The 20,922-nt window shown below is 44.1% G+C and overlaps 2 protein-coding genes across 4 annotated transcripts in view; both read left to right on the top strand.

The window, feature by feature from the left end:
• The window catches only part of LOC118513121, a 99,434-nt gene that overhangs the window by 53,225 nt on the left and 25,287 nt on the right, over positions 1-20,922 (top strand). For all 3 annotated transcript variants that reach the window (XM_036058520.1, XM_036058523.1, XM_036058521.1), the window contains exon 3: positions 11,112-11,571. In XM_036058520.1, the coding sequence (XP_035914413.1) occupies positions 11,112-11,571 (460 nt within the window). The remainder of the gene's footprint in view (positions 1-11,111; positions 11,572-20,922) is intronic.
• LOC118513120 lies at positions 12,774-19,134 on the top strand. The gene is made up of 2 exons (XM_036058519.1): positions 12,774-13,490; positions 13,585-19,134. The coding sequence occupies exon 2, from the start codon at positions 13,604-13,606 to the stop codon at positions 18,878-18,880; it is 5,277 nt and encodes a 1,758-aa protein (XP_035914412.1). The 5' UTR covers positions 12,774-13,490; positions 13,585-13,603; the 3' UTR covers positions 18,881-19,134.

Below are 20,922 nucleotides of genomic sequence, written 5' to 3' on the forward strand. Positions count from 1 at the left end.
CTTGTTAAATTAAACATTCAAAATCTGAACCCCCCCCTGTTCGAACACGATCCCATGGTACGATCAAATCCTTCGGTGATGTTACGCGCCCATCGTTTGATGCCACGTGAAAGACACACACACATGGACACGCATGTATGGTTTTGTTCCCAGCCTTCGACCTTATACGCTCCAACAGCCAACCCAAAAAGGATACGCACACGACGAAACCTTTGGAGATTACAATTTTCCAGCCCTGGACACGGACCGGACAAGAATCCTGCGCTGGAAAAGTTTTACCACTTGACCCCGGCTTTAACCGGGCTGGGACGAACGAAAGGGTCAGTTCGTTGTTTGTTTGGGTTTTGTTGGAAGGAACATAAACGAAACACAACAAACGAACTACATCAAATGGTGAACGTTCGGTGTTGATCTTCCAGCACTCGAGTTGCGTCGAACGTGTGGAAAATCTGGCCCAATAACTGTGTGCTGCTTGATGGTGAGCTAGAAGTTGCTCAGGGTTCTATCTGATTTAGGGATGAATATATTCGTAACACGAGGATAAGGATGTAAAGTGAACACGATGGGTTAAGGTCTGGGTGAGCTTAAAGAGCACCGAAACCGAGGCGAAAGGCTCGGCTGGTGGTATTAAATTTTCCACTCTCGAAACACGAAAACGACTCGATAACGTGTTTTGTGTGTCCGGAAGATTGTCCCAGGCCGGTTTCTTGAATGCCAGGAATCACTGTTAGGGGTACCAAAAAAACGCACCAAAAAGGTGATCATTGGAAAGTATCCACTTGTGGGGTTTTGGAACTTCAGCGGGAAAGGATGGACCGCAGCAGCAAGTCTTGAGTCTCGTGCAAGGGATGTGAAATTAATTTATGTTTGTTTTAGATTGTGGTCTACCAACGGCCGACGGTTTGGGGGAGATTTTCCTGAACTTCAAGCCATAGAGTACTGTGTGTGTCCCCGTTGGCTCGGTGCTTCAGTTTGCCTCAGTTGTAAAGTCATCAACGAGCGGACGGTGCAAGCGGTGCAGGCTGGTGATGGGAAGGTGATAAGTACCGGTTTTGCTGTACGAGGGAAAATATTCATCTCTTGAGCAAATCCACAGGGAAAACTGAGGACGTACAGCATTGGCAGACATTTTGTATCGTTTGTCCATGGACAAGGAAATGGTAATTGTCGAGTTGCAGATTTTGAGGAGCAGAGTTGTTGCAACTTTGCTTATAAATAATACGACACTGTAATCTTTGTGCCTGGTGCTGCTGCTGATGCTGCTGCTTGTTGTGTTGGATATGGCTGTTTAAAATGTTGGACTTGAGGATTCCTTCAGTCTGCGTTATAGAAAGAGAGGGAGAGAGAGGCAGATTGGTATGAGTATATCAGCAATTAAATTGTAATTTGTACGTCTGACGGATGAATGCAAGACGATTGCAACGATGGCTACGTCCGACAATTGTTGATTATTTGCATTCCTGACCTGCTCAATCTCAATGCTGTCGTAAATTTTAATCTCGAATGTGTTTGCTAGATAATCTATAAAATTAAATTCCTACAATTCTGATTGCATGTGAGTTGATTCCTTGGAATGTGTTTTTTTTATTAAATCTAAAGCTTTTCCTGTTTAAAGGAAATCGATTTCAAGGAATCAATCGGCAGCCACAATCCAACAGCGCAATCAAATTGGCCTCAAAATGTTTGTTGAATTTTCTTATCCAAGTTTTATAAACAAGCAACACTTCGCATTGGTTCGCTGGAAGGACAAACCCAATTTAATCACCCTCAAAGATGGCCCGAAGCTCATCCGAGTTGCTCTTCCAAAATCACTGGCCATGGAAACTGGACTGAAGCGATTTCTTTCGAATCTTGCCGTTGCGCTGTTTTTTGGTCCACCGAAGCCTTTTCTCTCTCGCTCTTGTTTTTCCTTGCAATCCTTAAGATATCTCCCACTTTAGCTCCCTCCGAATTTCCGTCCTGCTGGAAAACACCTTTCGTGACTTAATCCTCCTCTGCTAACCCATTCGTGATCGTGAATTTGCTTCGGATTTTTTTTTTGCTCCCTTGCTTCAACTTTATCCGGAAATTCGCAAACACCAGACCGGGTAAATTTGTGTTTTTGCTTTTCTCAGCGGAAAATCTTATTTATGGCAGAATTAAACTGCCCCCCTCCCCCCGGCCAAAAACCGGAGGGGGGCCACAACCATAATTCTTTGCCGTCCGGTCGGTGCGATGCTTGTAAATAAAGTGGTTCCGTGTGCGGGCGTTCAAGCATCGAGGTACTATAATGCTTCAGTACACACACACACCGATGCAGGAAGGAAAAACAGGGGGTAAGAGAGAGAGAGAGAGAGAGAGAAAGTGGTCCGGAAGAATTCGTAAGGATGAATGAGAAAATTTGAAACAAAAAAAGACATACAGCAGAAGTGGTTGTTTCCGGGAAGGAATCTTTTTCCCCAGGTGCGAGCTTCTGTTGCGTCTCAATTATTCCTGATGCAATGGGATGAAGCATGATGTTAAAGCAACTTGTGTTTGTTCAATCGTTCAATTGAAATTTCTTAAGAGATTAATTTATATTTTTGAACGTTGATTTGAGTGATATAACAACAGGTTTGCAATTATTTAAAAAAAAAATCTTCTTAACAGCCTTTCACTTCCAAAAGCCATAAGAAAAACTTGCATTTTCATTGTTTTTTGCGAGGCATTATAAAATGTTTAATTTCTTCACCGTTCACTAATGGCACCCGGAAACAAAAACTATTGTTCCCCGCAGCATTTCATTACAATGGCGCAAATGCACATTACTTCCAACCTGTGGTCGCCCGGCGGAAATGTCGCACTGGTTCCACTCTGAAAAGATTCCTACAATTTCCTATTCCGGTTTTGCCCCGACGGGCGGGTACCGACTTTTACCCGTCTGCCAAGCTACATGTGTTGGTGCATTTTTCGCTCTCTTCCTCACACACACACACGCCCGCACACACATGCTAGACGATCCACCGCGCCGTACCGTGCGTCGCGTGGCAAAGTGGCGAATCGCTCGGTCGTGCATAATTATGCCTTTCTGTATAAATACGAAATTGAAATTTATATGCAGATTAGTTCGTGTTTGTCTCCGGACGGTCCTAGACGGTGACGGCCGCACCGGAGAGAACGGCCGGGCCGACAGAGGGCCCATCCATTATCCCGTCCATTTACTTTGCACCATCCGCACACACTCGCTCATGGCAACAGAGTCGCGAGCACACGAGCGTTCTAGTGTTATTTTCGCAACATATGGCCCATATAGGTTGGTGTGTGTGTGTGTGTGTGTGTGTGTGTGTGTGTTTGTATGAAGATATCCTTTTCCCTCGTTTCGCAGGATCGCTTTGAGTACAAAGAACCGGTAGCAGGGCAAAGAATCCTGACAAGCGCGCGATGGTGTATGCAAATTGCGAAAAATTAGATTATACCATGCTGCTTTCACCAAAGCCGGAACTGTTCGGGGAACTCGACGGAGGGTTTTGGAAAACCGCAGCAAAAAGTTCACCCCCCCTCCACCCCCCAACCCCTACAAGACTGGGTTCGGAACATTGTTGTAACGGTGTTCCAACGCTGCTGCGGTGCTGCGGGTCCAAAAGCACCGGCACGATAGAATTAGAAGAAGCATTAAATCATTTCTTCGTTTAATGTTTGTAGCGATCATCAGCTTGCCGTGGACAAGGAGGATGAGGAGAAGCGTGCAGAGGCAGAAGGGGGCGGGTTCTGTCCACGTGTGGGTTGGTCCACACGTGCATGACTAAACGAATGTTTTGATCCGACGGATATTGTGGTGGCTGATACGAAGGGTGTTTGTATATTGGCATTACGGCTAACTCGGTTGGTGTTTTGGTTATAAATTTTCGAACGTTTTCTTTTTTGTCTCTATACGTGTGTGTGTTTGGGCAGGTGAGATATAGGACGGCAGGTTGGCAAGACCGAACGAACGGGCTATGTTCGTTGTTGCCCACCGTGAGAGTATCGTCTAAGGTAGAAGACGACTTCTGCAACGAATGGAGCAAGCTTATCCAAGGGATAGAATTGGTTTAGAGAAACAAACGAGCTGTTTGTCAACGAAAAAGATTATTCTGTAAACTATTCTCCTAAGCTGGCAGGGTTGTGTTGTGCAGATAGCATAAATTTACGGGCATGTAGGAATACTAATGTTTTATGTGATTTTTAGTAGACTATTGAGATATTCTATGTTAGGTAGAATTTTGTTTAGTATTTTTCATACATTTAATATTTTATTTAAAGTTTGAAACATTCAGCACACTCGTTATTTCAAGAATTCCTTATTTGACAAAATGCATACATTCAGGAGCATCAATTATTGGACAAGAAAAAGTTTGTTTTTCAATATTTTATCATGTCCTAATGTTATATGCAGATTTCACTATGCATCTACGAGTATTTTAAGTAAAAGAAGCCAATAGAGACAGTCTAACTGTTGTGGTGCTGTTTACTTTATTTATAATTCCAGTATGATGGCTTGGAGCCGTATTGTCTGTAGCGCTGTTTGCTGGAAAAATATTTCATAAATATTGCCATTTTTTTGTGTTCTTCGGTGTTTCTTTACAGCCGATACGGTGTGGTATTATGTGGTATTTTTAATGCTTCCACAATATTATTGAACTTTGATTTGGTAGTTGGTATTTGTTACCGGTAGATCAATATCTTCGTGTTGTCCTACAGATTGCATAGATTCGGGCGTTCGAACCATTCAAAAGCATCGCTTGGATGAGCGAATGTTTCAAATAAATCTTAGCTACGAATATACTTTCTTATTAGGATTTAATACGAACTCAACTATGCTATACAGCTCCATGTAAGATTTTTTTATCCTTTCGTATAACGATTTCCTCCCTGGCATCTATCCCGTGTAGTAAGGTAAAGCTGACATTGTTAAGTATGAAGCAGCTTCATCACAAGGTAATGATGTTTCCTTCACTTCGAGAAACTGCATGTTTTCCACTCACTTTCCTAGCAAAATTTTCATTTTTCCTAACATCGTACAAAACTCTTCAGCGAGGGAAGGCAACGTTCCATCCGCGGGTCTCTATCACACCGCTAAACAGCCACCATTAACGTTACTGGCATAGTTTGTCTTGCGTGTGATATAGCTTGTCCTGTATACCTGTTCCCCAAGTCACTTGCTCCAAGATTCAAACCCACATTGCCGATGTAGCTCACCGTCTCGAAGTGAAGAAAAATTGGGTTTCCGTTAAGAGTGGAACAAATTTCACTCGGTGAGTAACAAAACGAACCCCATTCGTAACCATTCGTTGAAGGATAGCTCCCGTGGTCCCATGCTCTGTGCTTCGCATTCTACCCGCACGATTTGCTTTTTATCTTGCTGTATCGTAGCTATGCTGTGATGCAAACCTCTATTTATGTCTCCCTTTTTGTACACTGCTCCAACCGACAATGAGCGTCCTCTGCTGGCAGGATAAAATATCACTCTGCATTCTTTGCTTGACCCATCCACCGGTCCCTAGAAAGGGCTTTCGTTTGGCTGGTCGGGCAGTATATTCTCCCATGCAATTTGCCGTAAGCAGATCGTTTCCGCTGCCAAGCACAACTATTGCAACCCAGCCTTGCTAAGCCGAACACCCACCGCTGATGGACTGCCGAAAGAGGGAGGTACCGGCAGTTGGCCAACAACAGCATCATCCTTCTTTTCCGGCCCTCGCTTAATGCCTTCCATCAAGCAGCGCCGCGGGGAAAGGGTTACGCGTACGAAAACATTGAACCGATAAGCTAAACGTCAAGGTTAGGTCGCGCTGTAAGTACACGGCAAGACGACGTCGACGATGGCGAGTATCAACCGTAACAGGAAGCCACGGTCCCAACCCTGTCAGTGGAAGGCGTTCGTGTGGAAATGGGGGAGAAGATTTACAGAAAAGTGGATTTATTTCGAGATCGCTTTTAAAATTTATTTCGTTTGTCCTTTTTGCTGAGGCTGGTTTTTGTTTTGTTTTGTTTCGGTTTTGGTTGAACTTCAAGATAAAATTCGTTGCTCTTTGTGTGTTGTGAAATGTGAAGGCTTTGTTTCCCTGCCCGGATGTTTCGGTGTGCTTAAAACAAATGCCACTTGAAAGCGTTTTTTAAAGTGAAGTTTATGCTGGCATAAATATTGTTGAAAGACGAATGGTTTGAAGAAAGGTTGGTCATCGGAAACTAAGCTGATCGCAGATGCAGACGGCAAGCATCATAGTTAGGATTTTTTTTGGTATGAAATCTGATTCAATATGGCATTTATATCAATCTTCTTGTATGTTTATACATCTTTTATAAAAAAATGATTTGTTTTATTTGGTTTGATTGATTTCCGCTGGTAGAAAATTAAATAAAAATTATTCCCTTCTGAAACGCCTAAAAGTATGCAATATGCTAGACACATTTTCAAAATCATTCAGATTAAGTTGATTTATTTGCTTTATCGTTACAAAGCTGTCGGAAGCAGGCGATTTAAACTTGCAACTCAAAGCAGTTTGTATCCACTTACTTCATTTCAATCAAATCCTATTTAAAGGAGCAAATTCATAAAGCCTTACCATGATGCGAGTTTTAACACATTTGGTTTAGAATTTTCCCCTTGAAAATTGATCGAAAAAAACTGCTCCTCCCTTATCTGACGGGATTAAATTCAAATACTTGAACAAATCCTGCTTAGCAAAACTTAGACGCCGAATGCTACTGCATTCTTGTGGCCCATAACTTGCACCAAGCTACTATGCTCGATTGTGCTCGAGCCAAAATTCGTACGCCATTTCCTTCAAATTTCCTGCTTACTCTCTCTCTCTCTCACCAACTGCACACCACAATGCAGTGGTGTCGAGTGAAGGCAGCTGATTGCCTGGTATCATAAAACTTCCTTTTGTTGTGATGCGCCTCTGCAACCACCCGAACCCCCATTTTCGTCGGACTTATCGGAAAAGTTTGCGAATGTTGCTTTCCCCCAAAAAACGCCGGTGCTCATCGTTTCTTAGCCCTTTTGTTTCCGGCCCGATGCTTGTGCTTCACCGGATGCCAAACGCTGTACGATCGAAGTGGCGGGTTTTTTGATGATGGGAAAGATGGAAAAGATGAAAATTTGTACCACTTCATGAAACATGGTGCGCTGGTTGTGTTTTCCATCGCTCGCCTCTATCCTTGCCTCCCAGCTTTCACGCCTGCTGGAACTTGACGATGATGATGATGATGGTGCGGCCTGGCACAGAACCGCATCGATCGATTCGCCGTCTGTTCCGTTGGCAACATTTAGCAACCATCGGCTGTTGGTAGGCGTATCGGTGTGCGTGCCCGTGTGCGTGAGGGAAACTGAAATTTCATTCAAATACAGTCAATAAAGATGTGTGCACGCGGTATCGACCGGGAAAGCGGGAAAACTATTCGATTTCCAACCCATGTATTTATACCCTTCGTTGGTGCCTTTCCTACTCACTTTCAGCCCCTTTGATTCGGTTTCCAACAGCACCAAAAGAAAAGGTGGATTGAATTCAGTTGTCTGTCTGGCCGTTTCGAAGCCTATCGTGTTTCCTCAATCCTTCGTTCGGGTGAAAATTCGTCTATTGGTGCGGAAAATTTATTCCCCCGGTTTCGTTGGCGTTCTGCCGATGCACATGGTACGCGTTGGGCGAACGGGGTTCCTGGTTGTGTGCGTTCGGAAGAAACATCCTTCTGGAGCGACTACACGCAGCACGATCCGTTTTCTTTGCACCACTTGCGAAATGAGATGCAAACTTTTCCCCGGTGCGATGTCCGAGGCAGACGACATCCCATTTGTGGGAGCGTTGGGACACGCAAGAAAGCGGAGAGGATGAAGGAAACGGACGGACGAGTTGCTAAGAATGTAGCGATGTAAACGGAAATCGAAGCGAAAGTCCATATTGGATTATTTTTCCCTTCGTGCAAGCGAGCCTCAACGAACGAACGAACGAACGAACGAACGACTGGTGGTAGGTGAGCTGTATGATTGAAAATATTCGGTCCCATTGAGTGGCTGGGACGAATGATATTCCCCGGACGCCCTCGCTCGTCCCACTCCTTCGGTTGTTGGCATGTAGAAAAAAGCACTCAAACACACACACATACTTATTTGTTTGACGATATTATTTCGTTACATTTCGATTGATTTGTTTGATATCATGGCAGAGCATCAGAATGACAGAAAACTGTTCATTTCCTGTTACTTTTGCAAGGAATAGCCCGTAAAAGGGGTTTATCCTTCGTTAGCATTGAATCGTTTAGGGAAAAACATTTCTGACCCAGTTTTACCGATTTTTCTTGTACGCAAATGATGTATGAAATTGCTTATAGATGGTGCAGGAACATAGTTTTGGCATAAATTATATGAAATTAGAAACAAATCGTGTGATTACGCTTCCTCAACTCATGCTGAGAGTTCAATGGTGACTGTTTATGCGCTGACTAATCCAACTAACACTTACTTGCATAATTCATTAGTTAATTCAGTTCATGTAATGCGCAGTGCCTACATTTCGGCGCATACAATGTGCCTTCTTCTCACCTCATCACCTAATCACACAATAAATCGCTTAGTCTTTTAAGACGTGAAACTCATTTAAATCTATTCCAGCTTACCATAAATGTCAAAAGCAAACAGAATTTACATCCCTATCAAGCTTGCGCGTACCATACACCGCTTCATTTTACGAGCAGCCAGTATTTTAATACTTTTTGAATCGTATCAAAATACGAGTTCCATTACGCTGCGTTCGGTTGGTCATGCGAGACTATTAACAGCAGTCAGTTTTTACGATCAATGGATACGAGTTCCCGCATACTGTCGCGTTTGGTCGATTGAATTTTCCCTTATCGCGTACCGGCACGACCACCGATGCTTCTAAAATAGACCGATTTGCCAACCGATGGAATGGGCGGACGGTGGGACAAGTGAAGCTGAGAAATCCCACGATTCAGCATCTGTCGATTTATGTTTTCGTGGCACCACCGTTTGCGTCCGAGTGGTTTGATGCTGGATAAATCACGATTTATGTACCTTATGCTTTCTTTCACTTTTCCGACCATCTGCCGTCGAGCTGGCTGAGCTTTCCCCGGTGCTTGAAGCCGGCGGTGGTCGATTTACGCGATCTCGTAATCTCGTCATAATTTAGAATTATCCATAAATTGGTAACCAAAATTGGCTCTAGAGTACAGGCGGGTTCGCCCGTCAGTGCCTGTGGCAATTTCCACTCAAATGGTTTTCAATTTCAATGTGTAACGGTTGTTTATGGATCCGAAAAGGAAGGAAGAGAGGAAGAGGGAGGGAGAGGAAGAGGGTTTTTGTGTTTTTCGTTGAGAGCGTTAGTATGTTGTACAAGGGACGCTCAATAATTCATTCATTCGTGTGGGTAGATTTCAATGATTAGAAATGGATGGAATGCATTTATTGTAATCGTGTGTGGGTTTACATAATACAGAAAAAAAGAGTGTGCAAATTATATGGGTGTGTTCCGATGCTACCAGCTCTAAGCATAATGTTTACATGATAAGAAACGTTGTCAGATTATTCAAGTGTTTGAATTATGAGAAATTTTACCATTTATTATTCTACCAGCAAATAAAGCACAAATTGCGCAAAGCAAATTTTTTTTACTTACGCAATTAAATAATGTTTCTCAAAAACGCAGAAAAATAAGCAAAACAAAACCCCACTTGTATAAAGTTACCCCTTCGCCCCGGAGGTACCCAGCCAAACCAAAAGTCAATGGAGACGCCTGGTCTTTCACTTCGATTGGCAGAAAATGAGCTGTAAGTGTTTTTTTTGCCTTGCTGCACGTGTAGGCAAGCGTGCTCCGTGTGCGCCACAAACACATTGACGCTATTTACATAATTGTATTGAAATTGTATGTGAATGTGCGACACCGTCTCAATATCATACCCGCAGAGCGTTACTGTTTGATGTTCTCATGCGTGCGTGCTCAGAAAGTGGAAATGGTATTATTTTTCTTTTGCCTTTTTCCTTTAAATTGAAACCATTCTTTAACAACATTCCAATCTACCACAGTTAAAGTTGGGTTTTCTTTGTCAATAAGAGTCAATACCATTTACGCTTAGCCGAGACACGTGGTAGAAATTTGGTTTTCTGTTATTTATTTGCTGTCTGAAAGAAGATTATTGTTTTCGGATGTTTTACCAAGCTTTGTGATGAATTAAAATATTTTATTATAGAAAAAAATAGAAAAGTTCCTAAAAGCGTGTTTCTTTATGCGCAGTGACCTCACTTTCTTAACATAATTAATTACTTTGGCTTGCACCCTTACTGCGCTGTGGCAGAACAGTTCATGCTTAGCAAAAATCAATTACCGGCGCGCTGTAACACATTAGCCCGAATCACACTAAGCAGGTGAAACGAACGGGCAACAGCAACACCACAACCATTAACTAGAACGACGAATGCATGCCATTCGAAGCCACCCTGTGCGTGACTGGCGAGCATATTCAGTACGGTGTTTCTCGTGCTCATTGTTACATTGGCTCGGGGCAAGTTATCACCCTTACGAAAGGGAAAGAAAAGCTCCCCTTTTGGAGTAAACCAAAAACTAGACTTCCGTGCTAAATGTGATGTTTGTTGTCGGCCTCGAGGACAAGACTGTCGCATTTCATTCAACGATTTTATCACCCATAATTAGTTGGCATTCATGGTAGCATTCGTGTTTGGAGCGCGTAGCGTATGCATGCACCGCTGATAACCACCCCCCCCCCCCCCCTTTAGAGGAAATGGGAAAACAGAATGGGCATCAAAGCTGGTGAGGGCGCTGCGTAGGGAAATTAATAACGTACGAACGATATCGTTTCTCTCTGTTGCTCTCTGTTTCTTCTCTCGTTCGGTCAGCACCACTTTGTGTAGTTTCTCCACCATCGCCCTCAAAATGGAATCCTTGGTACGCTTTGCCAACTTTTCCTTCCGGCGGCTTGGTGTTCCATTTTATTTCGGGTGTTTGGCTGAATGTGTTTTGTTACCTCCGCTAGGCACACCATCAGGTATCTGTCATCACGCCTCCCGATGGCTTGTTTAAACGCACCCTCAAACTCTGCCACTGATATGCGCCATCTTTCTTTTTTTCTCCCACTCTCTTCAACAGACTCGGCAACCGCTAATAATCATCAATTATCGTCATCATCATCATCGTCAGAGGCAGCAGCAGAAGCACCAGCATCCAGCACGACAGTATCCTCGGCATCGCCGTCACCGTCGTCGGTGGCAACATGGAAAGCGAAGGGTGCAGTCAAATATCCCCCAGCCGTCGCCTGCCGGTTGGAAGCCGGTGTGCGAGCAGCACCACAATTAGTAGACAATAAAATCCACGACAAACTGCAACAGCACCAACCGGCAGACTCTGACGCACCGGCTCAAGGGCGCCAGAAGCGAGAGGATATTTTTAGCGATAATGTTCTTACAAATAATTATCAGCTTAATGGTGATGCCGGTCGTGCATGGGACGCGCCAGTGCAGTCGCGGATCACGGAGGAGGTGCTGCTCGTTAGCAATCTGACCGAGGAACGGGCCCGCGAAGAGAACGAGCTGCTCGAGCATCTGAATCGGTAAGTTACTAGCGCGTTCGCCTTCCCTCTTTTTTCCTTCGTTAGCAACACCGAACGGTCCGAAAAAGGAGTCCTCCAGGCGGAAACAACTCTGCACCCGGAAGCGAAAGCTCCATTCCACGTTGCGTTGGTAGTAAAACGATCCGTTTAAAAGGTTTCCTTTTGTGTGTGTGCGTGTGGAGCGAGCCACTTGCTGCAGGCAAAAAGAAAAAAACAAACTCTCCCAGGAAAGCACACTCGCCGAACTTTGACCATGATCGATGAGTAGCCAATTTAAGGGAATAAGAAGCTTAAAATCTTTTAGTTTCATTCCCAGCGCCATCCTGAACATGAAGAAACCCCTTCTTTACTTTGCGTTCTGAAACAGAAAATGCTCAAAATTTGATGATGAATAGCTCTAAGCTTTTTGGGAAAGCAAAGCTGTGTCCAAGCGTGATGCACATGTTTGAAATTTGATGCGCAGAAAGGGCCTGGTGTATGTAAGGTGTGGTTTGGATTGGTTTCATGTTGGATTAAATTGAAAGTATCCATAACGTACACCAGCCATTTTTGAAGGAATACTGAGAAGCAGCTGTCAGGTGCAGCTGAACGAGTAATCAAATAACTGAGCCCTTAATAGGGGGTTTTGTTTTTTGGGCATGGTGTAGATAACATGATAATGTGTAAAAAATAACCTGATACAGTGCGAAGCATAATAACACGATAAATTTATTTTTATTTACACAACGTTAAGTTTAATTCTAGCGAAAAACTATAATCGTACATGTAGGAGAGTATCGAAATATTGGCGCCTACAGGTAGGCAATATTCAACACAGGGACATTTGAAGCATAAGGGTTAAGATTAGATAACAATAACAATTAGTATAAGTAAACTATTTGTAATTATTTGTAAATAAGTCTTAAAATGAACCCACATCAGAGTTAAGATATAGAAGCACCATCAGAAAGTAGACTGAACTTCGCAGCAGCATATTTATGCTGCGCAATGTAAAAGGAAACACACCCTGTTTACGCCTAAATGCATGCGATTTTGTTGCATGCCATAATACGTGTTTGTGAACGGTTGTAACAGTATTAGTGTAGGCATAAGATAGGATAGGATTAAGAAATATTGTAAATATAGATAGAACCCAAAACGCATTCGACCAGGGCAGACGTCCCCCCTTGAACAGCACAACGAACCATCCGAACACTTGGTCCTTCGAACCGGATAGTTCCTGTTAGTTACCGTTCCTATTGTTGTTTAAGTTACGTTGGTTTTGTGCAAAGTTATAGTGTTTATCGTCCTGGTGTTGTTGTGAACAATTTGCGCTTGCGCTCGTAAGAACTTTGTGTCAGTTGTAACCAGCGAAGGTGTAAGGACGGAGAACGACAGTGTTTTTATTTGTTTTCAAGGGGAATTTGTGATTTGTTTAAGTTTCACATAGTAATTTGTTCGAATGCAGATAAGTAATTGCACGCGGACTTAACTAAGCGTGGGTTCAGGGTGTTGACCTTTCGATTTGTCGGTGAACTTGTGAACTATCAAGGACGGACATTGCACAAGGTTTAGTGTGTTTACAGCAGTGGTATTAGTGTAGTGTTTCGTACGCTGGAAGGAAAGTTCATCGATGAACAGTTCGGTGCCGTAGCAAGTTCTTCGATAAGGATAGAAGCAGCCATTGCAACTAACCCACGGTGATTAGGCAGGAACGGCGGTAGTGGCAATTTTTGAAGCTTTATCCGTGAAGTGTGGAACAAGCTTGCTTGCAGAGATTGATGTTGTGCCGATAGCAAGGTTCAAATTATAGAATTCAGTGTGTGGTCAACACGTGGCTTGATAGCGGTATTAGTGCGAAAGAACTAAGTACGTTAACCTTACAACGCAACGCGTCAGAGTGAACAGCTTTGAGAGTACGACAGGGTTCATCAGTGAAGGTGAAGTGTTCATCGAGAATCGTTTACAGTGTCGGTCGTAATAATACGTGTGGATTTCGCGTTCATTTCGTAATCCTTTTTTGTTATCGCGAAGGAAGTGAAAAATATTTAAAATGCCTGCAGGGGACAAGCAACAGAAACAATTACAGCAGCTGCAGCGCTTATATCGCGATAGTTTGCGTAGCATTGACATTTACGAAGAGTTTGTGAACAATTACGATCCAGCCAGAGATAGTGACCAGGTCCCAGTGCAATTAGAACAGTTAGAGGAAGTGAAAAATGCATTTACAGATGCTCGAGCACAGTTACTCATCGAAGAGTCAAGCGTCGAAGACGAAATGTGGAATGATCAAAGGACATTCATGACAAAATATATGAAGGTGAAGGGTTTTTTGTGCGCACAACAACGAGTAGATGCAACAAATCTTGTGGCTAGCAGTACGTTTCAAACATCAGTGACGCATACACCATTACGACTTCCCGAAATCAATCTGCCTTCATTCGACGGCGATGCAACGAAATGGCTCACTTTTAAAGATCGTTTTACCTCTATGGTTCATGAAGTGATAGAACTCCCAGATGTAACAAAACTGCAGTATCTGTTGACGGCGTTGAAGGGAAGTGCAGCAACACCATACGATCATACGCAGTTAGTAGCAGAAAACTACGAGTCAACATGGAAATCATTGCTACAGCGTTTTGATGATTCTAAGAGAATAAAACGAGAATATTTCAAGGCACTTTACCAACTGGAGTCTATGAACGGGTCAAGCGCTGAGGAGTTGGCACGTCTTGTAAATGAGACCAGGCGGCTGGTACGAGGGATGGAGAGGTTGAATGAGCCGGTAAATCAATGGGACACTCCGCTTACAAGTTTGATTCTCTACAAGCTAGATTCTGCTTCTTTGATGGCCTGGGAACAATATTCTGCCGATCATGAGGCAGACACGTATAAACGTATGATTGAGTTCTGCGAGAAACGAGTGAAAATACTAAGTAGCTGCACCACACACACAACGAACGCTGTAGACACAAGGCCGGCAAGGGTGGTCGGCAGTTCATCACCACGTAGTTATGCAGCAGCGCGTCAGAAGAAAGAAAGTGCGACCTTTTTAGCATGTGCAGCACAAACTCCCAAGGCAGCCTCTAATACCTGTCCGGTCTGCAAGGCTGATCATAATGTGGCGAAGTGCACCTCATTCAGAAGCATGGACTTGTCCCAAAGGCAGACGGTTGCGAAGGAAGCTAGGTTATGCTTCAGCTGCTTAAGAAGAGGACATTCTATACGATTTTGCAGAATGCATGGCAGATGTTTAAACTGCAATGGAAGGCATAACACTTTATTGTGTATCAAGCAGGGAGAGTTTCCAGTATCAACAAGCTCAGAGACATCAGCGCTGCCAATTAGTGCGACACTTCAGGACAAGGTAGAGAAGCCACAAAAAACCGTCTGGTTGTCAACAGCTCTTATTTTGGTAGAAGGGGTTAATGGTTCTACGATTCCTGCACGAGCCCTCCTGGACATGGGAGCCCAGTCTAACTTTATGTCCGAAAGATTGGTTCAGCAGCTAAAACTAAAGAAGGAACGAGTTCACAAGCCGCTGTCAGGAGTGGGAACCGTTGCATTGACCGCGAACAATTTGGTTTCGACAACTGTCAAATCTAGAACAACCACATTTGTTAAGAGGCTGGAGTTTTTAGTACTGGCAAGGGTAACAGCTAACTTCCCATCGAGATACGTGAAAGTCGAAGGCTGGAATGTTCCATCAGGATTGGAATTGGCAGATCCATCATTCTACCAGCCTGGATCAATAGATCTTTTATTGGGGGCGGAAGTGTTTGCCGATATGTTGAAGCAAGGTCAGATCAAACTCGCGCCCCACTTACCCAAGCTACTCGAAACTCATCTTGGATGGATAGTTAGTGGCACTGTGTTTGAGCATCCTAAAGGAAGTATTGATGAAGCCCATATTGCGTGCTGTGCTGTTGAAGACGATAGTTTTGATACGGCAATGAAGCGGTTGGTGATGCTGGAAGACCTTCCAACAGAAAGAATTCGCTCAAAGGAAGAGGAACAATGCGAGCGCAGCTACCAAGAAACAACATACCAGAACGAGGAAGGCAGATACGTGGTTCAGCTGCTCAAACGGTTCGATTGGAAGACACTTGGAGAATCCAAAGAAACTGCACTGAAAAGGTTCATGGCTATGGAAAGGCGAAGAAAATCGGACTGCAGGCTCGACGACGCTTACAAAGCCTTTATGAAAGAGTACCTTGATCTTAAACACATGTCATATTTGGGTACGTATGCAGAAATCGATACAAATAACTTAAGACCTTCTTTCTTTCTTCCACATCATGCGGTTTGGAAAACGGACAGCACCACCACTAAATGCAGAGTTGTATTCGACGCATCATGTAAAACAACTTCTGGTCGGTCCCTGAATGATGTGCTATTAACCGGTCCGCAACTACAAGACGACGTTGTATCGATACAGCTGCGATTTCGGATGAAACTAGTAGCTGTAGTGGCAGATGTGGAAAAAATGTATCGTCAGATACTCGTGAAGGACTGCGATAAGGCATTGCAACGAATTTTGTGGCGCAGCGATGCTAATGAGCCGATAGCAGTGTACGAGTTGAACACGGTCACATACGGCACGGCCTGTGCTCCGTTCTTAGCCATCCGAACCCTGCAGCGAATCTTTGATGATCATGGCACCAAGTTTCCGAAGGCAATGGCATGCAAGGCAGATTTTTACGTCGATGATTTGCTGTCCGGTGCAACGACAACACGTGATGCACAAGAAATGGCCGGGCAGTTAAATAAGTTACTTTCGTGCGGAGGATTCAGTTTAAGAAAGTGGGCATCCAATTGCCCAGAAGCGCTGAAAGATATTCCGGAAGATCAAAGAGCAACCAACCCACAGCATGAATTGGCAGCCGAGACCAGCTCTCTTTCGACGCTTGGATTATTGTGGACACCTGAATCGGATATTTTACAAGTCCAGGTTAAGCTACCGATACAGGAGAGCAAATGCACGAAACGACAGGTGCTAGCATGTATTGCACGTATCTACGATCCACTCGGCTTCATAGATCCGGTTAAGATGAAGGCCAAGCTTTTTATGCAGCAAATTTGGATGTTGAAGGGAACAGATAAGCGCGCTTGGCCATGGGATGAAGAACTCCCGGAACAGTTGGCTCGAGATTGGATGTCATTTTTTATGCAGCTACATCTCTTGGAAAAGGTACGCATTCCACGGGTAGTTATTCAGAGTGATACGTTATCGATGCAGTATCACCTGTTCTGCGATGCATCAGAGAAAGGCTACGGTGCGTGCTGCTACGTTCGAAGTGTCTCGACCAGAGGAGAGGTGTTAGTTCGACTGATGATTTCAAAATCCAAGGTGACACCGTTATCTCAGAGGATGACCATTGCACGTTTGGAGCTCTGTGGCGCGTTACTGGCAAGCAGATTGTACGAGCAAGTAAAACAGGCAATTGGCCGCGATGAGCCTACATTCCTGTGGACCGATTCGATGACCACTTGGCATTGGATTCATTCCCCTCCAAGTCGGTGGAAGACATTTGTTGCGAATCGGGTTTCGAAGATTCAAAACCTTACGGAAGGAGCCAGCTGGAGACATGTGCCTGGAGTGGTGAATCCAGCCGATGTGGTGTCTAGAGGCTGCGATCCTGCAACGTTTATGGAGTCAACATCATGGTGGTCGGGGCCAAAATGGTTGGCATCGACAGAAGAAAATTGGCCAACAGTACCGGAGTCTAAGACTCTGGAGACGGGTGAAGAACGTTCCAACGAGTTAATACTTTCTTCACTGGATGAAGAAGGATTTATTGACCATTTGTTCACCCGTTACGGATCATACTCAAAACTTCGCATGGTAGTTGGGTACTGTTTGCGGTTTATACATGCTTTGCGAATGAGAGTAAGCAGCTCAAAGGTCCAGCCTAAGTTTGGTGAGGGCCTTTCAACGGCAGAACGGCAGCAGGCAGAATGGGTATTGTGTCGATTGGCTCAACGTAACTCGTTTAATAGAGAATGGAAGGATTTAAACGCCAAGAAACCAGTTCATCGAGCGTCACATCTTCGAGGGTACCAACCATTCATCGACAGCAATGGTTTAATTCGGATAAACGGCAGATTGCAACATGCATCTCTATCACCTGATGCCAAACAGCCCATAGTGATACCGAAAAAACACCCGTTGGCAATCCTGTTAGCTGAGTACTACCACCGGAAAAACCTGCATGCTGGTCCACAGATGATGCTTACCAGAATAAGGCAACGATTTTGGCTGTTGGATGGACGATCGGTGGTGAGAAAGGTATTTCATCAATGCGTGCGCTGTTTCAGATGCAAACCTAAGGCAGTCACTCAACCGATGGCGAGTCTTCCGAAAAACAGAGTGACTGAGGCGAGACCGTTCTCTGTAGCTGGCGTCGATTATTGCGGTCCTGTTTGGGTGAAGGCACAATCGCGGAGGGCCGCCCCTATAAAGGCTTTCGTTGCAGTATTTGTGTGTTTTATTACGCGTGCCGTCCACATCGAGCTCGTGTCGGATTTGAGTACACCAGCGTTCCTAGCTGCATTAAGGCGATTCGTATCGAGAAGAGGCTTGGTATCGGAGTTATACTCTGACAACGGTACGAACTTCAGGGGAGCTGCGAACGAGCTACACCGCCTATACGAGCTGCTCAATTCTCCTGATGACCGAAGGGAGATCTCATCTTGGTGTGCCGAGAACCAGATATCGTGGAAGTTCATCCCACCCCGGACTCCACATTTTGGCGGATTGTGGGAGGCTGCAGTGCGTTCTATGAAGCACCATTTGATTCGCGTCATCGGAAATGCGTCAATGTCTTATGAAGACATGACAACGTTGCTATCGGAAGTAGAAGCATGCCTTAACTCAAGACCTCTAACGATTCTTTCTAATCATCCCACAGATCCAGAAGTACTCACCCCTGGACACTTCCTAACTGGCTCGCACCTCCAGCATGTCGTAGAGGTTGATTTGAAGGATGTACCAGAAAACCGTGTGAACCATTGGCGCCTCGTTCAAAAACGACTACAACACTTCTGGGAAAGGTGGCGTTTAGAATATATGCAACAATTGAATGGGAAACACAAATGGGATTGCATTGCGACAAAAATTGTGCCAGGAACAGTAGTATTGTTAAGAGAGGATAATGTAGCACCTATGAAATGGCCATTGGCGATAATAACAGAGGTTTACCCTGGTAGTGACGGCATAGTAAGAGTGGTAAAAGTACGTACGGCTCAAGGCAATGAGATTAAAAGACCAACTGTGAGAATCTGTATTATACCGAATCAAGAACGACAAATGGCACACGATGGAAGTTAGATTAAAGTTTGTACATAGCATGTTCTAAGGTTAGGAATAAACGCATGAAGCTAGCAATTATTTCACGAAAAGGATTACAAGCATGCGAGGTAAAATTAATGAATTTTAGGTGGTCGGCATGTTTACGCCTAAATGCATGCGATTTTGTTGCATGCCATAATACGTGTTTGTGAACGGTTGTAACAGTATTAGTGTAGGCATAAGATAGGATAGGATTAAGAAATATTGTAAATATAGATAGAACCCAAAACGCATTCGACCAGGGCAGACGTCCCCCCTTGAACAGCACAACGAACCATCCGAACACACCCTCTCTTAGCACTGAAACAAAAAAGGCTTGAAATGGAGATTGGATGGACTGGAAATAAAAGCTGTATAACACCCTGCAAAACGAAATGCATTTTCAATTCCGAGAATATTTAGAACAATGTAAGCTCCTGCTAGTGGGGCAGAAATACAGCACACTCACCCAAAACTGTGTCAGAAGCATTCAAAAGGTTCATTGCATACAGCAGATAGTTCTTTGCGGCAAATATAAACTAATTCTAATACTCCTAAATTATTTCTACAGAATTACATTTTAAGCTCAAATGCACAACTAAAATCCCTACCGGAAACAATTCCAACAATCACGCTGGTTAACGTGCCAAACATTTACTCTTCCGGCTCGCCTCTCGCCGTGATTCGCACGCGTTTCCCTTCGGCCGAGCAGCCAAAACTTTCCCAATAATCGCGTTTTATTAATAAACCGTAAAATGAGGTATTGTTTGCGTGTGCTGGTGTGTGTGTGTGTTTGGCGGTTTCACCTTCCAACACGAAAAAAAAAACAATCCCGGGGCTTATCAAAATCCGCGAAGGAATTTCCAATGCGATGTGATTTGACGTGTCTTGATTTTAGTATTCAACCAAGCGGAAACGGGTTTCGGAAACATGCTGAGAGGGCGAGGGGGGTGGTGAGTAAGGAAGGGAGGAAAGCAGGGGATTTAATCACGTACGAAACCAATTAGAACGAATCCCTTTGATCCCGTACGCTAACCTTTCTAAAAGGATCCGGCAAGCGGTAGATGGTACACACACACACGTGAGCTGCAAGCGAGACGACATTTGCCCCATCGTATCGCCGTACTTTGGTGACGATGATGTTCATTTGGCAGAGAGCAAATCGCTGTTTGTCTGTTTGCCGAGCGTTGGAATGAGGTGTGTGTGCGCGGGACAAGGTTAATGGCACAGGTGAGAAAAGTTTCTTTCCCAACTATTTGACGTTCCTTCCAAAAAGGGTTAAACCCCTGTGTCGTGGCGGTCGGAAGCGGTGGGGCGCTTTATGATCTCATTTTGAGTTTAATTTGATGCGAAATGAAATGAAATAAACTTCAGCCATCACCTTTCGTTCTGTGGTCGGGTGTGATTTACCGGCGCGTTGTGGTTAGGTGGTTTTCCCCTTTTCTGCGTGTGTGTGTTGATTGGGAAAGCTTTTCCAACTAAATTCTTGCCTCACTGTCACACAACAATTTGTGGTTAACTTTAGCACATCCCCAAAACGTGCTGTTAACCGCTCGGCTTCGGCACGAAGTGTCTCACACACGCATTCACACACACACACATGGAATTATGAGTAAGATTATCCTATCTTGATTCTTATTGTGTATAATGGCTGTATTTGTGTGAGCGCAAGACAGGCAAGCTTTGTAATAATTATTTATTTCCGATGTTAACATTGAAAACAAAATTAGTAATGTTCACTGAGACTTGAAAGCATTTCTCTCTCTCTCCTCTCTCTCTCTCTCTCTCTCTCTCTCTCTCTCTCTCTTTCTTCCCTCTCAAAGTCTTCAGATCAGATTCTCTTCAAAACTGTCCCCAAAACTGATCAAATACTCCAGCAATTATTGGTAGGATTCCCTGCCATGCACATTGCCTACCTTTAGGCGCGAACACGCAAAATTTCAACACGACAGTTGATTAGAACATTTTGAATATCGCCTTGTTCGCCTGTTCGAGCCGACCCTCAATAGCGCTGGAACAAATATCCGTCAGCTTATCCTTTT

Source organism: Anopheles stephensi, chromosome 3, assembly GCF_013141755.1.
Source record: "Anopheles stephensi strain Indian chromosome 3, UCI_ANSTEP_V1.0, whole genome shotgun sequence".
Classification (NCBI taxonomy): Eukaryota; Metazoa; Arthropoda; class Insecta; order Diptera; family Culicidae; genus Anopheles; species Anopheles stephensi.

Excerpts from the sequence above, each read along its gene's own strand:
- LOC118513120 (XM_036058519.1), top strand. The coding sequence starts at position 13,604 with ATGCCTGCAGGGGACAAGCAACAGAAACAATTACAGCAGCTGCAGCGC.